The following is a 20,619-nucleotide window of genomic DNA, read 5'->3' on the forward strand; positions in this document are numbered from 1 at the left end:
AATACGCATCCCCGTACAAAACTGAAAGCCGTAACTAAATCATAGAACGATGCATGACCCTAACAACAAAAAGATAATATTCCAAAAAAATCTGTAATAATTAATTATTTAGTAAATGCAATATATAAATATAACAAACTACCTAACGATGTTAGGGTGTTGATAAATTTTAATATCTTTAACCGACGACCCAAAAAATGGTTTGTTGAGCAGGCATTTTATAGTTTCAAGGAATTTTAATTAAGTAGGTAAGTATACTGTAAGACATATTTAAATATACTTACAGTGTAATAAATATTTTTCTTGGCGACAATCTCTTTTATAACTTTGTATTCTTTTTTAATTTGTTATATTTTTTGATGTTTTATAATTTATTTTTTGACTGCTTTAGTTTGTTGACTTGCTTACTACCGACAGTGTTAGTAAAAATGTATTCTCGCGGATTGTTTTTTTTTTAAGACAAAGTGTGCAGCGGGCCTACACTACGTGTTGTTGCTAACAATGTTTATGACGTGATTTTTTTAATAATAAATGATGTTTAATTTCAATTCCCAAAGCGCCCGGACCTAACATAAGGTATAAATTCAGACACACAAATTCAAATGGATCCGAAAAACACAGTGACTAGGTAACTCGATTTGGATTTACGCTGTTCCAAAAACTTTCTACTTGTAGTTTAATGACTTTGCTCTGTGATATTTTTTTACGTGTTGTTGTGCTAACAATCTTTATGACGTGATTTTTTTATTAATAGTAAATGATGTTGATTTATTGATAATAAAAATTGACTACGACTAAAGGATGTTTGGCCCGCTACAAGGTGGACCGACGATCTGGTGAAGGTCGCGGGAAGCCGCTGGATGCGGGCAGCGCAGGACCGATCGTCGTGGCGATCCTTGGGGGAGGCCTATGCCCAGCAGTGGGCGTCATACGGCTGATGATGAAAGGATGTTTCTTAAAGTAATTCCATTAGTTATGTCATAGTGCATACGATGACCTAAATTTAATTATACGGCCGACTGGAGTGTATTCATTAAGTAGAATATCGAATTACGGACGTTTAATGGATGCCTCGAGGACATTGCCTAGTTGCGCTCACCGATCGGAAACGATTTACGAAGTAATTTAATATTGGCATATTAATTTAGGACATAATATTAACTATCACCATACGGTTCATCATTATCCATCTTAGGACTATGTATCAAAAGTGGCAGCAAATGTTCTTTTGATTATTTGTGGCTCTGTCCACCCCTTCGGGGAACATGGCGTGAGTTTATGTATGTATGTATGTATAATATTAACTATTTTAGATACTATGTCAAACCACTGAATTCGACTTTATGAAAACAAAGAACACTAGCACGGTTAATATTATAGACGGATCTTGCGAAGGATGTACCTTTTTTTTTGACGTGACTTATTGAAGATTGCCGTAGATGGCATTAACTACTTGGCCGGACAAATGGGGAGCGCTTCTCACCCGGTACAACGTTTAAGACAACATGCTTGAGCGTGCTTAGTTGGACGCCAACCTCGGCTCAGGGCGTCGTCTGAGAGGAAAAATATTTGAATGAATTAATCGACCCTAGTGGGTCGATAGCGAAAAGCGCTGATGGAGGGAAATCGTCGACCACACCGGCGGGGTCGGTATCAGGGTGCAGTGTTTGGTGTCGCGAGCTGATTGGCCGCCTCTATGGGTAGAGTAATCGGGTCTTCGGGATCGTATCAGATGTACCTGCCCCAGTTAGGATATAGTTGTGGTGGCTAGCGAGGAGTAGGTGCATACAGGTTGCTAGTGACATCGTAACGAAAACTTTGACGGATGATTCAGACCATGATTCTGAGTTGATAAAAAGTGAAATTTTTCGTCGCTAAATTATGGAACTGAAAATAATTTAGTAAAACTGGTTTAATGTAAAAAAAAAATAGTAGTTTTTTCTTGTACCTATTCTTCTTTTTTTTTGTTGTTGAGTTGCCTGGCTGTAACTTTTCATACGTTTTGTTATTCCGTTCTTTTTTTTTGAAAACAAATTCTACATACATGTTAATTACATAAGTTGTGCACGTCTGTAATTGGTGCAAACACTAGTACTAGCCTTAATAAAGTTATATTAATTGTTGTGTGTTTATACTGTTGATGTGCCTAATAAATAAATAAATAATAAAATATAAAAATTTTCGTGAATTTTCCGACAGGGAATTCTAGTTGATATCAAATCAGAATCATGGCCTGAATCATCCCCTTTAGTATTCGTTACGATGTCACTCTGTATAACATCCATATGTACTTGTATGGCTACCTATACGTACTTGTACAGGCTATAAGTGACATCGTAACGAATACTGAGAGGAATGATTTAGCTGATGATTCTGAGCGACGGGAAATTCCACTTGATATTAACTCAGAATCATGGTCTGAACCACCCCCCTCAGGACTCGTTTCGATGTCACTAACACCCTGTATAATACAAATACAGGCGTGTTGCTTCGTTATGTATTTTCAAGTAGACACTGTAAAATATTCAAATATAAGTTACATACTTACAATGTAACTTAATATACGGTACATTATACAGAGAATGGGCTCCATTTTTGAACTACGCTATTTTAAACCAGAGTGTTTAACACCTCTCGTTAGTAAGTTTATTATAAAAGCCATTGTAAGACTAATCGATTAAACAGGTTAAGCAATTTCCTGCATCAAACATTGTTGAAGCGAGCGAATGACTACCTTGTAAAATATTTAACAAAGTACATTTTCTTATTATAACGACGAGTTTGCATGACCTTTTTACTTAATGTCGAGTAATGTATGGAATGTATTGTTATGAATAATTAATGTCTTTATTTGTGTTAAGATACAGTTCAAAATTCGATAAATATGGATTAGAATTAGAATAGACGAATCCCGGCTTGGTTTCTAAACCATTGAATCCTACGCTACGTGCGTAGCCATTTGCTACGCGTGTAGCAATAGAACACGTAATTTCAGAGTATCATTGCAAGTATTAGGACAATTTTGACAATTGTAAGTACCTAGTTGCCTGTATTAAGATTGTCGTTTACCCTATAAGTACTCAAATCATCACTTGTTTCGACATCGCACGAAACGCATAGAACCAAGTAAATATATGGTAATGGTGGAAATTCCTTTGAAATTAATTTCTTTTGCAGATTTTAATTACACTGTGAAAGTATTCTTGACAAATTGAGTATCCATTCTCCATCTAAAATAATTAGAAATTTTCAAACAAGAGGTTTCGAGGAATTTCGCCATTAACTTAGCAATGATTTATACTGTGAGATACAATTCGTGTTTACGGAAATTTCGTATACTTTGGTAGGAGTTTTGAAACTTTGAAAATTCCATAAAATTATGCTATTTTAATAAGCAAAATCGTGTTGAAATTAGTTCCTGAGTGAGAGATTTACGCTGCTTACCTCAGTAGGAAATAGGCGTTATTTTATATATGTATGTATCTACTTTTATGTGTCTGTTGTAGAATTATATCAACTCTACATTATGAACTGAATTTCCGACTTGTAATTATAAATTAATTTATTATTTCATATTGAGACACTGGATTTCCCTTCGCGGGTTGGAAGGTCAGACAGGCAGTCGCTTCTGTAAAAAACCGGACCTGTCAAATCTTTAGGTTAGGTACCGGACCCTGTGAAAAACAGGTAGCATTAGTTAGGAAGATGATGATTATTTCATATTAAACTTTATTAAATATTTTTTAATTAACAGTTACATCTTATAGACGTATGATTGTAGAGCAAGTTTAGTTTTATTTACAAATGTTTAAAAACGTGAAAATTAATTATTTTTTCACCTTCGCTCTCAATTAGGCCAACCATTGACCTGATTATGACTGCCCTGCGTCCCAACGAGCCACATGCAGCTGTGAACCGTTCATCATACTAATGCACTATATATTTTATGTGTATTAAAAATGTTTGCTAACAACAAATGTTCAGGGCCTCCACGATACAGTGTTTCCTAATGCGCGGTCCGCCAGTAACGTAACATGTTTACGTTTTTTAATAAAGCTTCCGCGTTTCTAAGCTTTTTTTAGGGTCGGACTTTTCGAATAATGACGAAGATTGTTGCTGATTTCGGTTTGTATTTTGACGACACTTTTGTGGATTTATGGATTATTATTGTTTTAGTTCCTTTTTGACAGTCTGTGGTGGATTTAATGCTTTAGTTCGATTAATCTATTTTAATAAATAAACATATTCTATTCTATATTATAATTTCATACCCACTTTAATCCTGTGGTTCACCAGTTTGCTTTTCAAACGGGGAGTCTCGGTTCGAAGTGTTCGAACTCCTTTACCGGACTTGTACGAACGAGTTAATTTATCTTAAGTGCAGTTTTCACTAACACAGTTGAAATGTCAGAACGGTTTCTGACATTTCAACATAAAATAAAAATAACCGGATTTTACCGGTGTAAAATCCGGTTATTTTTATTTTATTTTATAAGGGGAGCTTACTAGATCCGTGGTAGCCCAGTTGGAAGAACGCTTGCCTCTCACTTTGAGGTCGCAGGTTCGAATCCAGTAGAATTTGTTTTCTAATTCATAAATGATAATCACGTGCTCGTCAGTGAAGGAAAACATCGTGAGGAAACCCAAATTCCGGAGAAATGCATTTTCGGAAGTATGTGACCTAACCTGTATTGGGCTGGTTTTCCCTTCGCGGGTTGGAAGGTCACGCAGGCAGTCGCTTCTATAAAAATCTGGACCTGTCAAATTTTCAGGTTAGGTAAGCGGACCCTGTGAAAAAACGGGATAATGCCAGGGAGATGATTATACGGCCATATTTACGAAGTAATACATCTTATAACTAATTAAATGCCAATTTAGAAGCTACCACAAATGTTAGGAAGAAAATATAAATATTAGGTAACATTTAGTCAAGCAAGCTAGGTATGCTAAGAAATCAACCCGGTTATTGCAAGTATCGTCCGTTTTAACCCATCACTTGTTGATAGTGGTGCCGTAATAAGTAAATTGGTTTATCCTAACTACAGTTTATCGAGCCAGTTAACTCATTAGTTTATGTATCGGATTAAATCTATTGTTTGTCCGTTTAACCGGCCCGTGGTTTATTGAGGGTTAAATAGTTATAGCGGCGAAAAAGATTAATAAATGTTATGATTAACCAGTTTATTGTACGGTCACGAGCATTAATATGTATACACTTTGGTACCATGTCACATTAACTTTTGAACTGTAAGTCACACTAAATGTCAAATATGTTAGTGCGACAGAGTCCTAAAGTGGGTATAACATCATCATCATCATCATCACCAGCCCATTAACGTCCCCACTGCTGGGGCACGGGCCTTCCCTATGGATGGATAGGGAGATCGGGCCTTAAACCACCACGCGGGCCCAGTGCGGATTGGTGGTTATTAACGACTGCTAATGCAGCCGGGACCAACGGCTTAACGTGCCTTCCGGAGCACGGAGGAGCTCGAGATGAAACTTTTTTTTTGTGGTCACCCATCCTATGACCGGCCTCTGCGAAAGTTGCTTTACTTCAACAATCGCAAACCGAGCGCGTTTACCGCTGCGCCACCGAGCTCCTCTCAACTCTCTCTGGGTATAACATAAAGACAAATAAAAATAAATAGATAAATTACGAGTGGAAAAGGCTGTTCAAAGTCATCAAAACAGGCAATACCCCGTGAACGCCAGGACCGCCTAAGTAGTATCACGTATCTTAGCACATTTTAGTCAAAAATGCGTACGATCTCTCTGCATTATATTTTATTAAGATATTTGAGTTTGGTTAGGACATTACAGGTTGATCACCTGATTGTCCGAAATTAAGATGATCTGTGCTTTGGAACATTAAGCGGTCCCGGTTACTATTTACTGATGTAAATATGTAGTCGTTACATGAGTCATGTCAGGGGACTTGGTGGCTCAATAATAACCCTGACACCAGGGTTGATGAGGTTGGTAATCCACCTCATAACCCACACGATAAGAAGATAAGAGGACTGTCATTAGTCTTAGGACCTTAGGATTATATTTATCACTGCAATATTCCGCGCCTTTACAACATATTTAACATTAAAACGTAATATTGAAACACTAACACTGTTCTCATATATTCAACGGCTATGTAAAAGACGGCTTGTCGGAAGCTACCGTCGTGAGGCACCACCAACTAATCAATAACCTGTTGAACGACTCGCAATCTATGTGGAACACCTGTTCTGAAGACAGGCAAGCCAAGCCAAGCGTCTAAAGTGAATATTTTGCGTCGATAATGCTCAAACTCGGACGGTCAAAAGTGCACTGTTTTACCGACATTCAAATAGCATGATTATTTTATTTCAAGAACATAAACACACGCAAATTAACACAGTATGACGCTTATATCCCCGATGGGGTTGGTAGAGGTGCATAGTATATACACCCACTCTTCGCTAGCTATGTTCAAGTCCCTTGTAATAGCCATCGATAATCACATGATATTCAAATACATATTCAAAAATATCTTTATTTAGTTTGTAACATAGTTTAAATACTTTGAATAATTAATTTTTGCATAATTGTCTATGATTCAAACATGAATTCAAACCCAAATTCGAATTCAGAACCCGGTTTACAATGTGCCTAAGGGTAGTATTAATAAACTAATCTCAGCTTCGAGACTGCCCTCAAGATCATGTTCACGTGACTGTTCTTGTATAGAAACAGGGCATTACCTATGAATTTGAATTTACTTTGAATCGTCAATTTTTACATAATCTATCTAATAACACAAATATGTATGACCCAAACATTAATTCGAACTCAATGTCGAAATCAGTGGTTCAGAACCAGACCTAAGGGTACTATTAAAACTAATCTCAGCTTTGAGACTATATAAAATAAATAAAATTTCTTATATAAAAACAGGGACTTGAGCATGATCTTGAGGGCAGTCTCAGCTGTTAGTTTATTAATACCACCCCTAGTCATGCGTTCTCCAAACAGGGCTTTCACGGATCTCATTGCCACACGTGATTTATGTATGATATCTACTTACTTCACTTTTCATTTCATTCATCAGTGACTAAAGTAGGTACTATTCTCAAGTATTCCTGCAATTGATAATATATTTTAATGTAATTGAATTCCGTAGTAATATTTAATTTAATTGAATTTTGTAATATCTGTGACATGTAATTATTATTATCAATAAATGACTATGACTACGACTATTATTATTAGTCCTGACTAGTACCAAGTACTATAATAGTACTTTTCGCACCTGTAATTATTATTTTTCTGAGTTTGCGACCAAAATATGGCATCAATCTATTTATTTAAATAATATCCATATAGAAATGTAATAAAAAGATTAACGTTTTACTGGAAAGGCAGAAAAATAAAATTTCTTAATTTCACACTTCATTGTAAGCAAACTCAAGTAGATTTTGCTTCATCAAATTTTTACTCAATTATTAACTTAAAAACTGCAGTTATAAGAACTATTTCACTACAATTGTTAACAGTACAATGGTGTTCCGTCGCCTAGAAAAGTAGAAACTTATCTCTTACAATTTATGTACCTACTTGCATTTCTATTCAGCGTTCCGTTATAAAATTTATAAAACCGAATACCTACAAATAAGCAACAGTTGGATGTTCATCTATCTGTCATAAAAAAGATGAGAAACAACTTCCGATTAAAGACTACTTACCTAAAGAACAAAAAGTAAAAATACAGAAACGATGGCTAAAACGATCTAGTTTAGTGTCATTTAAAACACGTTACGGCGTGTGTTCTATTTAATTATATTTTTGTTATTTTTATGACTAAAAAAACACTACAGTTACACAAAAAAAGAAATATTTCAATATCAAATTATGATGTATAATTTTATTAATTTTAAGCGAAAATTGTTTCTCATATGATCCCTAGTGCAGGGCTCGCTGTTAACAGTTTAAGTTGTATCTTGTTTGATTAAAAAAAAATATTATTATTAGCATTCTTCTTCTATCGTGTGGGTTGTGAGGTGGATTACCAACCCCATCAACCTTGGTGTCAGGGTTATTACTGAGCCACCAAAGGATTTTTAGCATTTAGATTCTTTTGGATCTGTCATACATAACTGACAGATATTTATAAAAGTAATATGGCGTACGGAACCCTACCACAAGTTCGTCTTCCACTTGGCCGGATTTTTTTCACAATTCGCAGTCGAGTCACGGAGGCTTTCGGGAAATTGGCAAAGTGCCGACGAAGCCTCACAGTCTTGTTGTAATTATCCAGAAAGGAATTAAGCTGTACTGCACTTTAAATTACAGTTGGGAAGACACGAAATGGAAGCGCGCAAAAATGTATTAGCGGGAACTATTTTCGTTAGTTTCGGGTTTTTTTTACTGGCCTGGATTGTACCACTGCTGGGCACAGTCCTCCCCTGAGTATATATTTCACCCTTCGATTTTTAAATAATACCGTTACGTACTGGAAAGGTAAAATTACGTAGGCGCCAAAATATCATATATAATAGCAGTCCACGTTATGATAATTATGTATTGTTAGATGTAGAAAATAAAAAAAATAAACAAGGTAGGTAATCTTACGTGGAAGTCGTCCAAATTGTATAAAAATAAAAATAAAATAAACGTAAAGTATTTTTCATAACTTTTTACCCAATCCAATATTATTATTTATATTTCCTCGAAACGGCCTCTAACAATAACAATATTATTTAAAAATCGAAGGATGAAATGGACGATAGAATGAAAGAGACGATATAAAAGTACCCAATAGTAATTACAAGTTTCAATACATAAGTGTTCTCTGATGAAACCGTATATAAAATGAATGATTTTGATATTGATAGAAATTAGCCGCACAATTCCGCTACTAATCAATACAACCCTGCTATAAATCAATTGTATTACAAACACAATGACATAATGCGACGTGACACTGGACAAGCAACATTGTATATTCTGCAGCTTAACTGACGCACCACTCCGGCTCTTCCAACCAAATAATGGAATTAAAACATTATTTCACATTCACAGTCAATTTGGTAGCCATACTGGATACAGTAGGAAAGTTTTTTTTTAAATATTGCTTTATTGTATGTTTTTAATTATTGACCAATGTAAAATTTTGAGAGCGTTGTTCAAATTTCTGTCTATAATTGACGTGTGTTCCATAAATATTCAATCAATCAATAATCAGAATCAGAATCATTTATTCAATGTAATTGTCATGGATAAACTTGTTGAAGGTCAATGTAACATTTTTGAATTTACTGCACTAATTCTTTATTGCACAAAACATATACACAGTTTAATAGGCGGCTTTATTGCTAAACAACAATTTTTACCAGGCAACCGTAGGGTGAAAGAAGTTTATGCATTGGAGCGCGAGATGGTGCAATAAATATTGTGCCTGTCGATTACCCGTCGCTTTTCTTTTAAGCGGATAAGCATTTTTTTTTAAATAAAATTAGACGGTGTGTGCTGAAATCAGTACGGTCACGAGCATTAATACGTATACACTTTAGTACCATGTCACATTAACTTTTTTGACAAATTGAACTGTAAGTCTCACTAAATGTCAAATATGCGACAGAGTCCTAAAGTGGGTAAATTATATTGCTCATGACTGTACTACACTACAATGGTATGATTGCGCATAATTTTGTGAGCCTGCCAAACTAATCTACAACAGATTGATATTGAATTTGCGGATACTAATTTCAGTCATTCAATACACCCACCTCTGCTAAATAGATTACGTAGTATATGTGCTTCTCGTGTGTCACTAGTCATTAGCCGTGTGACAACTTTGGTGTTCATATCCTAATAGTAATGATTTCACAGGATTTCACTGATTGGTTTTACGTCTCGTTTCTATTACATACATACATACATACATAAACAGCCTATATATGTCCCACTGCTGGGCACAGGCCTCTTCTCAATCAACCGGAGGAGGTATGCATACTCCACCACGCTGCTCCAATGCGGGTTTGGGGAGGTGTTTTTACGGCTAATAGCCGGGACCAACGGCTTAACGTGCCCTCCGAAGCACGGAACCATCTTACTTTTTCGGACAATCAGGTGATTCAAGCCTGAAAAGTCCTTGCCAAACAAAGGACAGTCTCACAAAGTGATTTCGACAATGTCCCCATCGGACCCGGACCTCCAGATCGTGAGCCTAACGCTCTAAACACTAGACCGGAGGCTGTTGTTCGTTTCTATTAGCTTCATTGAAATAATTGAATAGATTCATCATCACTAATTTAAGAGCCACGCTCTTGTCGGTGTAGCATTCTCCATTCTTGTCTATCAAAGACCAATTCCTTCACTTCCATAAGACACGACGTTCGCCTTCTCTTTAATCTGTTCCACGTCAGCTCTTCTTGGTCTTCCCCTTCCTCTCTTTCCTTGTAGCTTCCCTTCTATGATGTTTTTAATAAATTCGTCGTGTCTTATTAAGTGTCCAAACATCTTGCCTTTTCTGTTCTCAATAACGCTCAATATTTGCCTATTTTCCCTTACTCTTACTAGCACTTCCTCATTAGTAACTCTTTCAGTCCAACCTATTCCATCCTCCTTCATCACCATATTTCAAAAGCCTCGAGTTTCTCTCTGTCTGGAATTTAATAGATTAATTGAATTAAATTCAATCAGACATAACTCACATTCATAATTTATCGAGGATAATAAAGGAGGGAGGATAAAGTAATGAAATGATTTCATACTGTTTTATTGAGAACAAACAAGTCCGGATGACTGTCCTTAACGGTCCTCATTTGTCCGGCCAAGTAGTTAATGCTATAGGAAGGAGGGAGTTGAATTCTCTTCCGTCTTCTGTATTTCCGAATGCATATAATCTGGGTGCTTTCAAGTCCAGAGTGAACAGGTACATTCTGGGTGAGCTCGCTCTATCTTAGGCCTCGTCAATGCCTCTGGGCAAGTCTGAGGCCAAGAGCAAACCCATCAAAGGTAAAAAAAATATGCGGCAAATCTGCAATAAGTCAGGTCAAATAAAGACCAAGTCACCATGAGATAGCCTGCAGCGACGCGACACTTTGAATTGACGTAACGTCTGTAACCCGGAAGGGGTAGGAACAGGCGCATAATATGTACACCCACTTGTCCAGCTATGTTTAAGTCATCACCAGCCCATTAACGTCCCCACTGCAGGGGCACGGGCCTTCCCTATGGATGGATAGGGAGATCGGGCCTTAAACCACCACGCGCGGGCCCAGTGCGGATTGGTGGTTATTAACGACTGCTAATGCAACTGGGATCAACGGCTTAACGTGCCTTCCGAAGCACGGAGGAGCTCGAGATGAAAACATTTTTTTTTGTGGTCACCCATCCTATGACAGGCCTTTGCGAATGTTGCTTAACTTCAACAATCGCAGACCGAGCGCGTTTACCGCTGCGCCACCGAGCTCCATGTTTTACATGTGATGTTTAAGTATGTTCATATTTAAATGCATTATATAAACGCATGCTTATTTCAATGAAATAACTGTGGAATTCCATTTCCTTCAAAACTGATATACTTCTCTTGCTGTTTCCACCTATGTTAAGTACGTTTAAGTGTTTTAGTTGTTATTCAGTTAATAAGCAGTTTGTATTGCGTCTTTTTATTACTCCAAATCCAGCAAAGCATATAATATCATGGATAAATTGCTAAAAGATACTCCACTGCAACAAACAGACTACATTTCACTCAGAAATACCCGGTAACATCACACTGCACGACCTAAATGAACATACATTCAACGCGGCTTTTGCCATAAATCGTTGCCGATTACGCCCACAGCTATCACCGCCCATTGATAACATTCATGCCTCTACGATTGAAGATCGTTTCATGTCTACATGTGGTCTGTATATCGCCTGTCAGACCAGCTGTGGTCTAACGTTCCACAATACCACACCCCGAACGCTCATAAAAACGTTTTACTCATGGTATAAGAAAACCAGGTATGCTTTATGTTTGGTTGTCTTTTGTTTTGTATTTTGTTTTTTCCTGTTTGTGCAATAAAGTATTTGTTATGTTATGTTATGCTCAAAAGTGAGAGCTAACATTTCAAGGTTAGCCCAGCTGACGTCATCCCGCCCTGGGTTGCCATTTCCTAAAAAATAAATTACCCACGACCAATGCTTTTATATTTAAGTACTTTAAGGTTGTTAAAAACTGTTTAAAAGTTAAAACCGTAAATCCCTTCATTTCTTTTTATTTTGGTGCAATAAAGTGTTGTATTGTATTGTTTGTATCCCTTTTTAATACCCACTAAGTAAGTAACATGACAAGTACATCGCCTAGAGCGAAAGTGGCATGTCTCTTTCGCACTTATGGTGAAAAGCTTAGTATAAAACAATCGTGAGATATATCTAATCTTCCTACATTAAAAGGTCTAATAGTGTTGGCATCCAAGAAATTATTTTTTTAGTAATATTTTACTATGGCAACTATATGAGTGCTCCACAATCATAATTAATAAAATTTAATTAGCAGTAAAATCAGTGCGTGTTAAAATAGTAGTGCATTAGTGGACGCACGATAGTCCCACAGAACAATAAATACAAGACAGATATATCAGATACGATATGTCAGATATTATTTATTTTTATTTTGGTGCAATAAAGTGTATTTGTATTGTATTGTACAAGTTCGGTGCACTTGTACTGAACATATAGTACAAATATAAAATACAGAAAGTCAATTTACTCCTTTCCAATGTTTCTGGAGCACATCTACTGGCTTCCTTAAGAATATTCGCTAGTGAAGATAGGGAAATGAAAAGTTTCATGCCATTTGCGTTTGGAGTAAATCCAGTGATACGATCAGGGCCTGTCGCGAGGAACACTGAGAACTAATGGTGTGAAAGAGGTAACACGTTTAATGAGGTAGCTAAGAAGATATTAGAAGATATTACATGAAGATATTACTCATTCTACGCTATCGGACTGTTTTATTTGGAGGCAGCGTTTATACAACTACTTACATACATTTTTTTATAGACGCGACCGGTCACTTTCAGAATGGCCGGTAACTCGTATTTTGTCGCCGTATTTAGTGAAATGGTGCTTAATAATTGCTGCCCAATTAATGCCTCGTAGTGCTTATCACCAGATAATTGAATTGCTTCCAACGTATTTTGGAAATAAAATAACATTTAAAGGTGACCGGTGGCCCTGACGCCAGGACCGCCGGTCACTCGGCGTGTTTATGGCTATAGAGGTTAAGATACGGTAATGCTTATCACCAGACAATTCAATTGCCTTCAACGCATTTTAGAAATAAAATAACATTTAAAGGTGACCGGTGGACCTGACGCCAGGACCACCGGTCACTCGGCGTGTTTATGGCTATAGAGGCTAAAATACTCTAATATTTATGCGCCAAAATTTGCGCCATCATGGTGTCCTAATAAGGCAGGGCCCTTAGAAAGAGAATGCTTTATTAAAGCTCATAATATGCCACATAACTAAGAATTCTAATTAGTGCATGAAGTGTGATTTTGCTTTCGTGAATACAGTCGTACAAAGCATAAGCTTAAGCTGCGCATGGACTATAAGCACGTAGTAACCTCGGGATATGATTGCGGTTTATAAAGTGGAAACTAACAGTAATGTACTTATAACGTGCATAGTTTCAGTGCATTTAAAGTCTTATAACTTTAATCTTTTTTTATTAAAAATAATAATAATAAATAAAAATTGTTTATTGCCATTGAAAAGGTCTACACAACATTGGATACTATAGCTAGGACACACAAATGCTACAGAAGTATAACCCTGCTACCTGAACTAGGAGACCTGTATCTCAGAAAGCAGTGTTATAAAGTGTTATGTATTTTATATCGGTTTCGATTCCTATGGTTTTTTCTTTAATTCGTATATCCAGTTTTGGTTTCGGTTCCGGAGCTCCATAACACTCCTGTCGATATATTTATCCATTTTACAGCTGCAAGTTGTCTCCTGAAGGCTAGTTTCCAACTAGTCAAATCACTTACTTTTTACTAAACGTCAAAACACAAAATTACTATGGGGAAAAAGCAACCTTTGACGTCATAGAAAACGTGACAAAATATCGCACTTTATACATTTCTTTTTATTAAAATTCATAAATAATTTAAATAGAAAAAGGAAAATGTTTTTCGTTAATTTTAGATCTATCTTTATTTAATCAGAATTTCATAATTTATTTCGGAAGCCGTGGTAGCCCAGTTGGTAGAACGCTTGCCTCTCACTTTGTGGTCGCAGGTTCGAATCCAGCACAGGCCTAAACAAATGATTGTGGAATTTGTTTTCGAATTCATGTTTGGATCATAAATGATTATCACGTGCTCAGAGGTGAAAGAAAACATCGTGAGGAAACCCACATTCCCGAGAAATGCATTTTCGGAGGTATGTGACCTAACTTGTATTGGGCTGGTTTTCCCTTCGCGGGTTGGAAGGTCAGACAGGCAGTCGCGTTTGTAAAATACTTGACATGTCAAATCTTCAGGGTAAGCGGGAAACCGGGACCTTGTTTTACACAGATACTACACATTGACATTATCGTACACGCGCATCTGTGTGTGTGTCACGTCTGTCGCCATAGAAAAATGGGATAATGATATGGAGATGCTGAATTTCATAATTTATCTTAAACCTAGTACACGACGCAATTGAAGCTCTACCTACCATGATAGGGCTGCGAGCGTGAGTTGCGTAAAACGACAAGCAATATCTTGACATTGAAACGATTAATCAATAGTTAAGTAATACTTTGCAGTTGTCACGTGAAGACAAATTGATGTGCCAGAAAGGGAGAACTATTCATTAATAATTTGTAACATTATACCTTCTATGAATAGCCTCATATAACCTTGAGATTATCGTCGAGTGTCTTTGAATATTTTAGAAAGAGGGATTTTGGTATTATGACTTTACAGAGTTGCTTGACAAATTCATTTCCTATAAATGAACCAAAATTTAAATAAGTACTCTAAGTAATGTAAAAAAATGTTTGCAAATCAATTGACGTATTAAATAGCACCATTTTGGAACGAGTTATAATTTCATTACTATTATTAAAGACCAAACTTAATTCGTTCTTTCATATTAAGTTTTTAAATTACGAAAACTAAAAATACTTTGAATTTTTAAAACAAATTTACAGTAATATAGGTGAAAAACAAGTTGTACACAAATAAATAAAAAAATAAAGGTTCTTGTGAGGCTATTTACTTTGTATTCTTGTGACCATAGCATATTAATTATTCTATAATTCATTTTATTAAGTAAAAGAACTGAAATAGTAAATAATTGTTCGAATTTATAAAAAGTCTTTGGTGTGTTAATAATCATAATTGACCACTGAGAATTAGCATAGGTTTTTACCTTTTACCACACACCGGACATTTCACACAAACAACCTTGTTTTACACAGACACTACACATTGACATTATCGTACACGTGCATCTGTGTGTGTGACGTCTGACGCCTAAACTATGTTCGGGGGCTGGTGAGGAGCGGGGAGTTGCCTTTCTATACGTGGTATTATTCGTTATTCTTTGCTTTTACTAATTCGTTCTAACTTACACTAATTGATAATTTTCCTATCAGTTTTTAATCCAGATACGCCACTGGATTGCCCAGCAGAATCCTGCAGCAAATATCATAACCATGTAGTTACTCTAAACAATGTCACGGAGCAGTGAAGTAGTTAACCTCAAAACGGTGTTATAACAAGAGCCTGGCAAATATTCATGAGGACCTGTTGAAGATTGCATGAGCCATGCAATAGTGTCAATGGCCATCAAATATGCAGCAAGCTTACTCTGGTCGTAGGAGGGTCGTGAGAGGGGTATCAATAGTTGCTTTTACTGTTCGTTCTGTGAATGTTCCGGAAGGTTGCTGCAGTCACAATGCATTCTCACTTTTAGGCACACGCTGTTAGGCTTCTCAACCGCATTCAAGTAAATAGCGTGTTAATTTTTTTTTTCTGTGTGTTATTTTGATCGAAACTTTTTCATTTCAACGTTACTTACCTTATAAAAACTATCATCCCCCTAACATTATCCCGTTTTTCACAGGGTACGCTTACCTAACCTGAAGATTGACAGGTCCGGTTTTTCACAAACGCGACTGCCTGTCTAACCTTCCAACCCGCGAAAGGAAAACCAGCCTAATACAGGTTAGGTCGAATCACATACCTCTGAAAATGCATTTCTCAGGAATGTGGGTTTCCTCGCGACGTTTTCCTTCGCCGCTGAGCACGTGATAATCATTATTATAACATAACAAGCTCACGACTATCGACCCACTAGAGTCGATTAATTCTTTCAAATATTATAGACGATGCCCTGAGCTGAGGTTCGCGCCCAACTGGGCACGCTCAGGCCTGTTGTCTTAAACATTGTAACGGGTGACAGCCTTCAGCGCTCCCCATTTGTCCGGCCAAGTAGTTAATGCCATCTGCGGCAAATCTACAATAAGTCACGTCAAAAAAAAAAAAACAAAAAGCTCACGACTATATCCAAATTGGAAAATTCATAGGTACATACATCCATCGCAAGATGGACTAAGTACCCACAACCTAACTAAGTTTTCTGTTAGACTAACGCGATAGGTGGTGAGCCGCATTGCCGTCTATAATGGTCGAACCAACTGTGTCAGTGAAAACTGTACCTAAGATAAATTAATAACTCATTGGTGCAAGTCCGGTATCGGGTAAACTGGTGTTCCCCGTTTGAGAAGCAAGCCAGTGTACCACAGGATCACAGTGACATAGCCCGTTATAATTACATAATTTACTTGCGTCTACTCCAATGTAAAATTAATATAATAATATATATTCATCAGCATCTTAAATAGAATGTTTGTTTTACTGTCTCAGTCTTGTTTGCACCTCCACTGCTATAGGGAAAGTTCTACAAAAACTGTTTTAGCACTTTTCAAGCTTGAAAAACAGACTGCAGTCTAAGTTAAACTTTGCATTCCCATTGGGTAGTTGAATGTTGAATTAAAATGTTCTAGTTTTAAAAACAGGAACTCTTTTTGAATTTTTACTTTTATAATACTAGAAAATTAGTTCCTAGACAATTGTCGGGTATAGTTTTTTACCCTATAGTGTTTTTTCCTATACCCGCAGTGGAGTAGCGTGGTGGAGTATACTCCATACCTCCTCGCGTTCATTGGGGAGAGGTCTGTGCCTGGCAGTGGGACGTAGACCACGACAATAATTATTTATGTATGTCTAATGAGTCAGGTACGGTCACGAGTACTAATAATAATTATGTATTATACACTTTGAAATCATGTCACATTAACTTTTTTGCAAATGAAACCGTAAGTCTCATTAAATGTCACATATGATAGTGTGACAAGGTTCTAAAGTGGGTATATGATATTGCTCATGACTGTACGTAATCCTCTCAATAATAACCGATACCAGGATTGATCAGGCCATTGATCTCATACCTCACACGATAGAAAAGAAAGTAGGACCAAAATTACTCTGAATTTACTTGTGAGTCAATTTTAAAATATTAAATAGATGTTCTTAGAATTACATATTACAACATCGAATCTTAAAATACTTATGCTTAATTTGTCGATGCTCAAAATGTCAAAACTCAAAATATAGAAAGAAATAAAATACCGACAATAACCGTCTCTTTTTTAAACGCTTCTAATTCGCACAGAACCAAGAAAAAGTGTAATATACTCGTCACTGCCCCACCAACACAGCATTCTGGTCAGCGGACAGCCAATACCGCTGAACTTTTTCACTTAACCGCAGGAACTCTTGTACATTTTTCACAGAAAATAAAAGACTCCCATTTATAGTATTTTTCCCCTTTCTGGAAAGCTTTGGTGCAATTGAAAACTCTCTGCAACTAAATTGAGAAACGTAAAGCTTAGACTTCGGTCTAGTTCGGACTGTTTCCTTGTTTCCAAGCTGTTCTGTCTCTTAACTTCTAAACTTAGAAATTCTCGAGTGGATAAATCTAGAAGAATGGCGTGTGGGTACAAATTTAATTGGATGGAGCCGGGGCGTATTGTTTGAAGTGTCTTTCTTTCTTAAAGTACTTTTTATGAATAATCTGTTGTTTTGTTTAAAATAGAGAAAAATTTTAACTCTCCTAAATTATGTTGTGTGTAGTAAAGACATTATTGAATGGAATTCAAAATCTTGTTTTATTTGACAGTTTATCAGGATAATGGGCTCTACTTCTGGGATCAAATGCATTTTCCGACACAAACGTCTCCAAAAACATTAGTTTGAGATAACCCGTGATTAGTGTATTTGAAAAGTAAGAATTTAAATACCGTAGAGATTTAGGGCCCTATCTCACTAGGGCGCCGTCGCAACCTTCCACCTTTGACAGCTCAATAATAACCCTGAAACCAGGGCTGATGCGGTTGGCAATCCACCTCATGACCCACACGATAGAAGAATAATGTTACTCACTCAGCCTCTTCGATAGTCTCCGACATGGCGAGGAAGACGCAGTTGAAGAGTATGGTGGCCATGACGAAGTAGTCGAAGTACTGGTTAGTGGAGAGGTAGACGCATGCGCGGCGTACAGGCGACCACGGTGACCACCAGAACAGCGACCGCGTCGCCGTGAACCGGTGGATGTAGTTCTTCCGGAAACGTTTCGATACCACGCAGAACGTCTGGAACAAGAAAAAGAAAACATTAATTTACATAAAAATACTACTATTTACTGGGCAAAATCAGTCAAATAGAATGGTGACAACTATGAAGCGTTGGTGAGGAATCTACAGCGGGCTCTGCCCGGCAAGGATAAAAACTGTCTATTTTTCCTATCAGGAGTCGCCACCGTTGAGTGTTCTTAAATTTTGACAGTTCCCAGTTTTGGCTATATTTATACACTACTTATAACAACTATTTGCGCTGCGTTTAACTGTAAAATCACAGTGTTATATTTATTTCCTAAAGATCGGCTGCTTTTTTTTCGTAACTCATCCTTCAGACGGGTTACACTCCAATTTTTTCACGAATTTTAACTGGACAGTATGGAGAACTGTCAATATTTAGGAACACTCAACAGTGCTGCCACCTACATTTGAGCTCCTAGTTTTTATCCTCATTAATTATCATCCTCGAGGGTTTCGTGAAAGTCCTCAGCGAATCCCATTTGTCCGGCTAAGTAGTTAATGCGCTCTGCGGCAAATCTACAATAAGCCACGTCACAAAAAAAAAAAACAACAAAATGACAAAAACAACGAGGGTTTCGACCAACAGACGTCTCTCCGTGGATATACCCTGTATGGCTATTGCTCAAAGCCCGCGATATAATTCGCGCCACGTGCGGCGTGATTGCCATGCCGCAAAGCCAACATTAATACTCAATGTTAGTATAATAAATAATCAACGTATGTATAAACAGTAAGTAGTTGAAATATTTTGTACAATTACCCTATAATCTATAGTCGTGAACTTATGTCATAATAATATTATCTGGAAATTAACAATATTGTACAGAAATTACACGTATAACAATTTTAATTGGTAAATTTCACTCACTATCACCGAATTCGCTTGGAATTATTTTCGGTTGCACCAAGCCGCTTATCTGTTGAAACGTAAACAAGGTACTACTATAACTCGATTGTAACACGTTTCGTTGGTGCTATAAAAAATAAAATTCAAATTAATTTATTAAAATATATTATTCACTATACAAAAAATATATACCAGAGAGGAAAATATGTCTTATATAAAAACGAAATTCTAACAGAAAGTACACTTATCCGTATTATCGCCTGCGGATTATATTAAGAAGTTACACACCTAAAGCCATGACCGTAATTCCTAATTGGGAGGGTAGAACCATGTATATCCCCACCGGGAATCGAATCAAGACCTTCAGATAGAAAGACCAGTGCTCTTACTGTTAGACCACAGAGGCCGTTAAAAATTGCCCACATGATGGTTCAACATGTAAAGAACACAATCTATTTGTCGCTATTATGACGTGGCAGGGAAGTCACTCGTGAGCAGTCATTCTGTTTTTTATGCGCTCCTAGTCTAGCATAGATGCTAATAAAAGAGTAACTGAAGAAATAGGATATAAGAATTGGTATTGATTGTTGTGATAATAATATTAATTGGGATTGGCAAATAAAAGCCGTGTTTCGTCGTCACTCCATCTTGGTAATCTTTTTTATTATTTTCGTTGGTTAATAGCGACATCTATGAGGTTTTTAGTTACTACTTTACTGATTGGTACATAAAACATGCGCTAGATGGCGCTTGTCCGTGACAGGCGACTTCTAATTATATTTTCGAGTGATTTTTCTGAGTAACGCCTCGTCCCGTTAAACTTCAACGATTCGTTTTAAATGTATTGCCGTTTGAGTTGTTGGCAGGTTTTTATGGGCTTATAAATTGGATCGTTCCATGAGCCGCGATGTGGAACGTGTACTTATTTAGTACAAATTACCAGTGTACCACTGTTTGCTAGATTGCCGAGTTTATTTTCGCACCTGTGGTCCGGCTTCGTTAATTTAAAATTGGTTCATGCGGATTGCTACTAGCTTAATTTTGTTGTTATTTAACACTCAGAAATGAATAAAATATATTTATA

The 20,619-nt window shown here is 36.8% G+C and overlaps 1 protein-coding gene across 1 annotated transcript in view; it reads right to left on the reverse strand.

The window, feature by feature from the left end:
- LOC126374284 (sodium channel protein 60E-like) overlaps positions 1-20,619 on the reverse strand; it is a 291,877-nt gene that overhangs the window by 70,397 nt on the left and 200,861 nt on the right. The window contains exon 4 of the mRNA XM_050020807.1: positions 18,474-18,682. Within this exon, the coding sequence (XP_049876764.1) occupies positions 18,474-18,682 (209 nt within the window). The remainder of the gene's footprint in view (positions 1-18,473; positions 18,683-20,619) is intronic.

This window comes from Pectinophora gossypiella, chromosome 17 (assembly GCF_024362695.1).
Source record: "Pectinophora gossypiella chromosome 17, ilPecGoss1.1, whole genome shotgun sequence".
Classification (NCBI taxonomy): domain Eukaryota; kingdom Metazoa; phylum Arthropoda; class Insecta; order Lepidoptera; family Gelechiidae; genus Pectinophora; species Pectinophora gossypiella.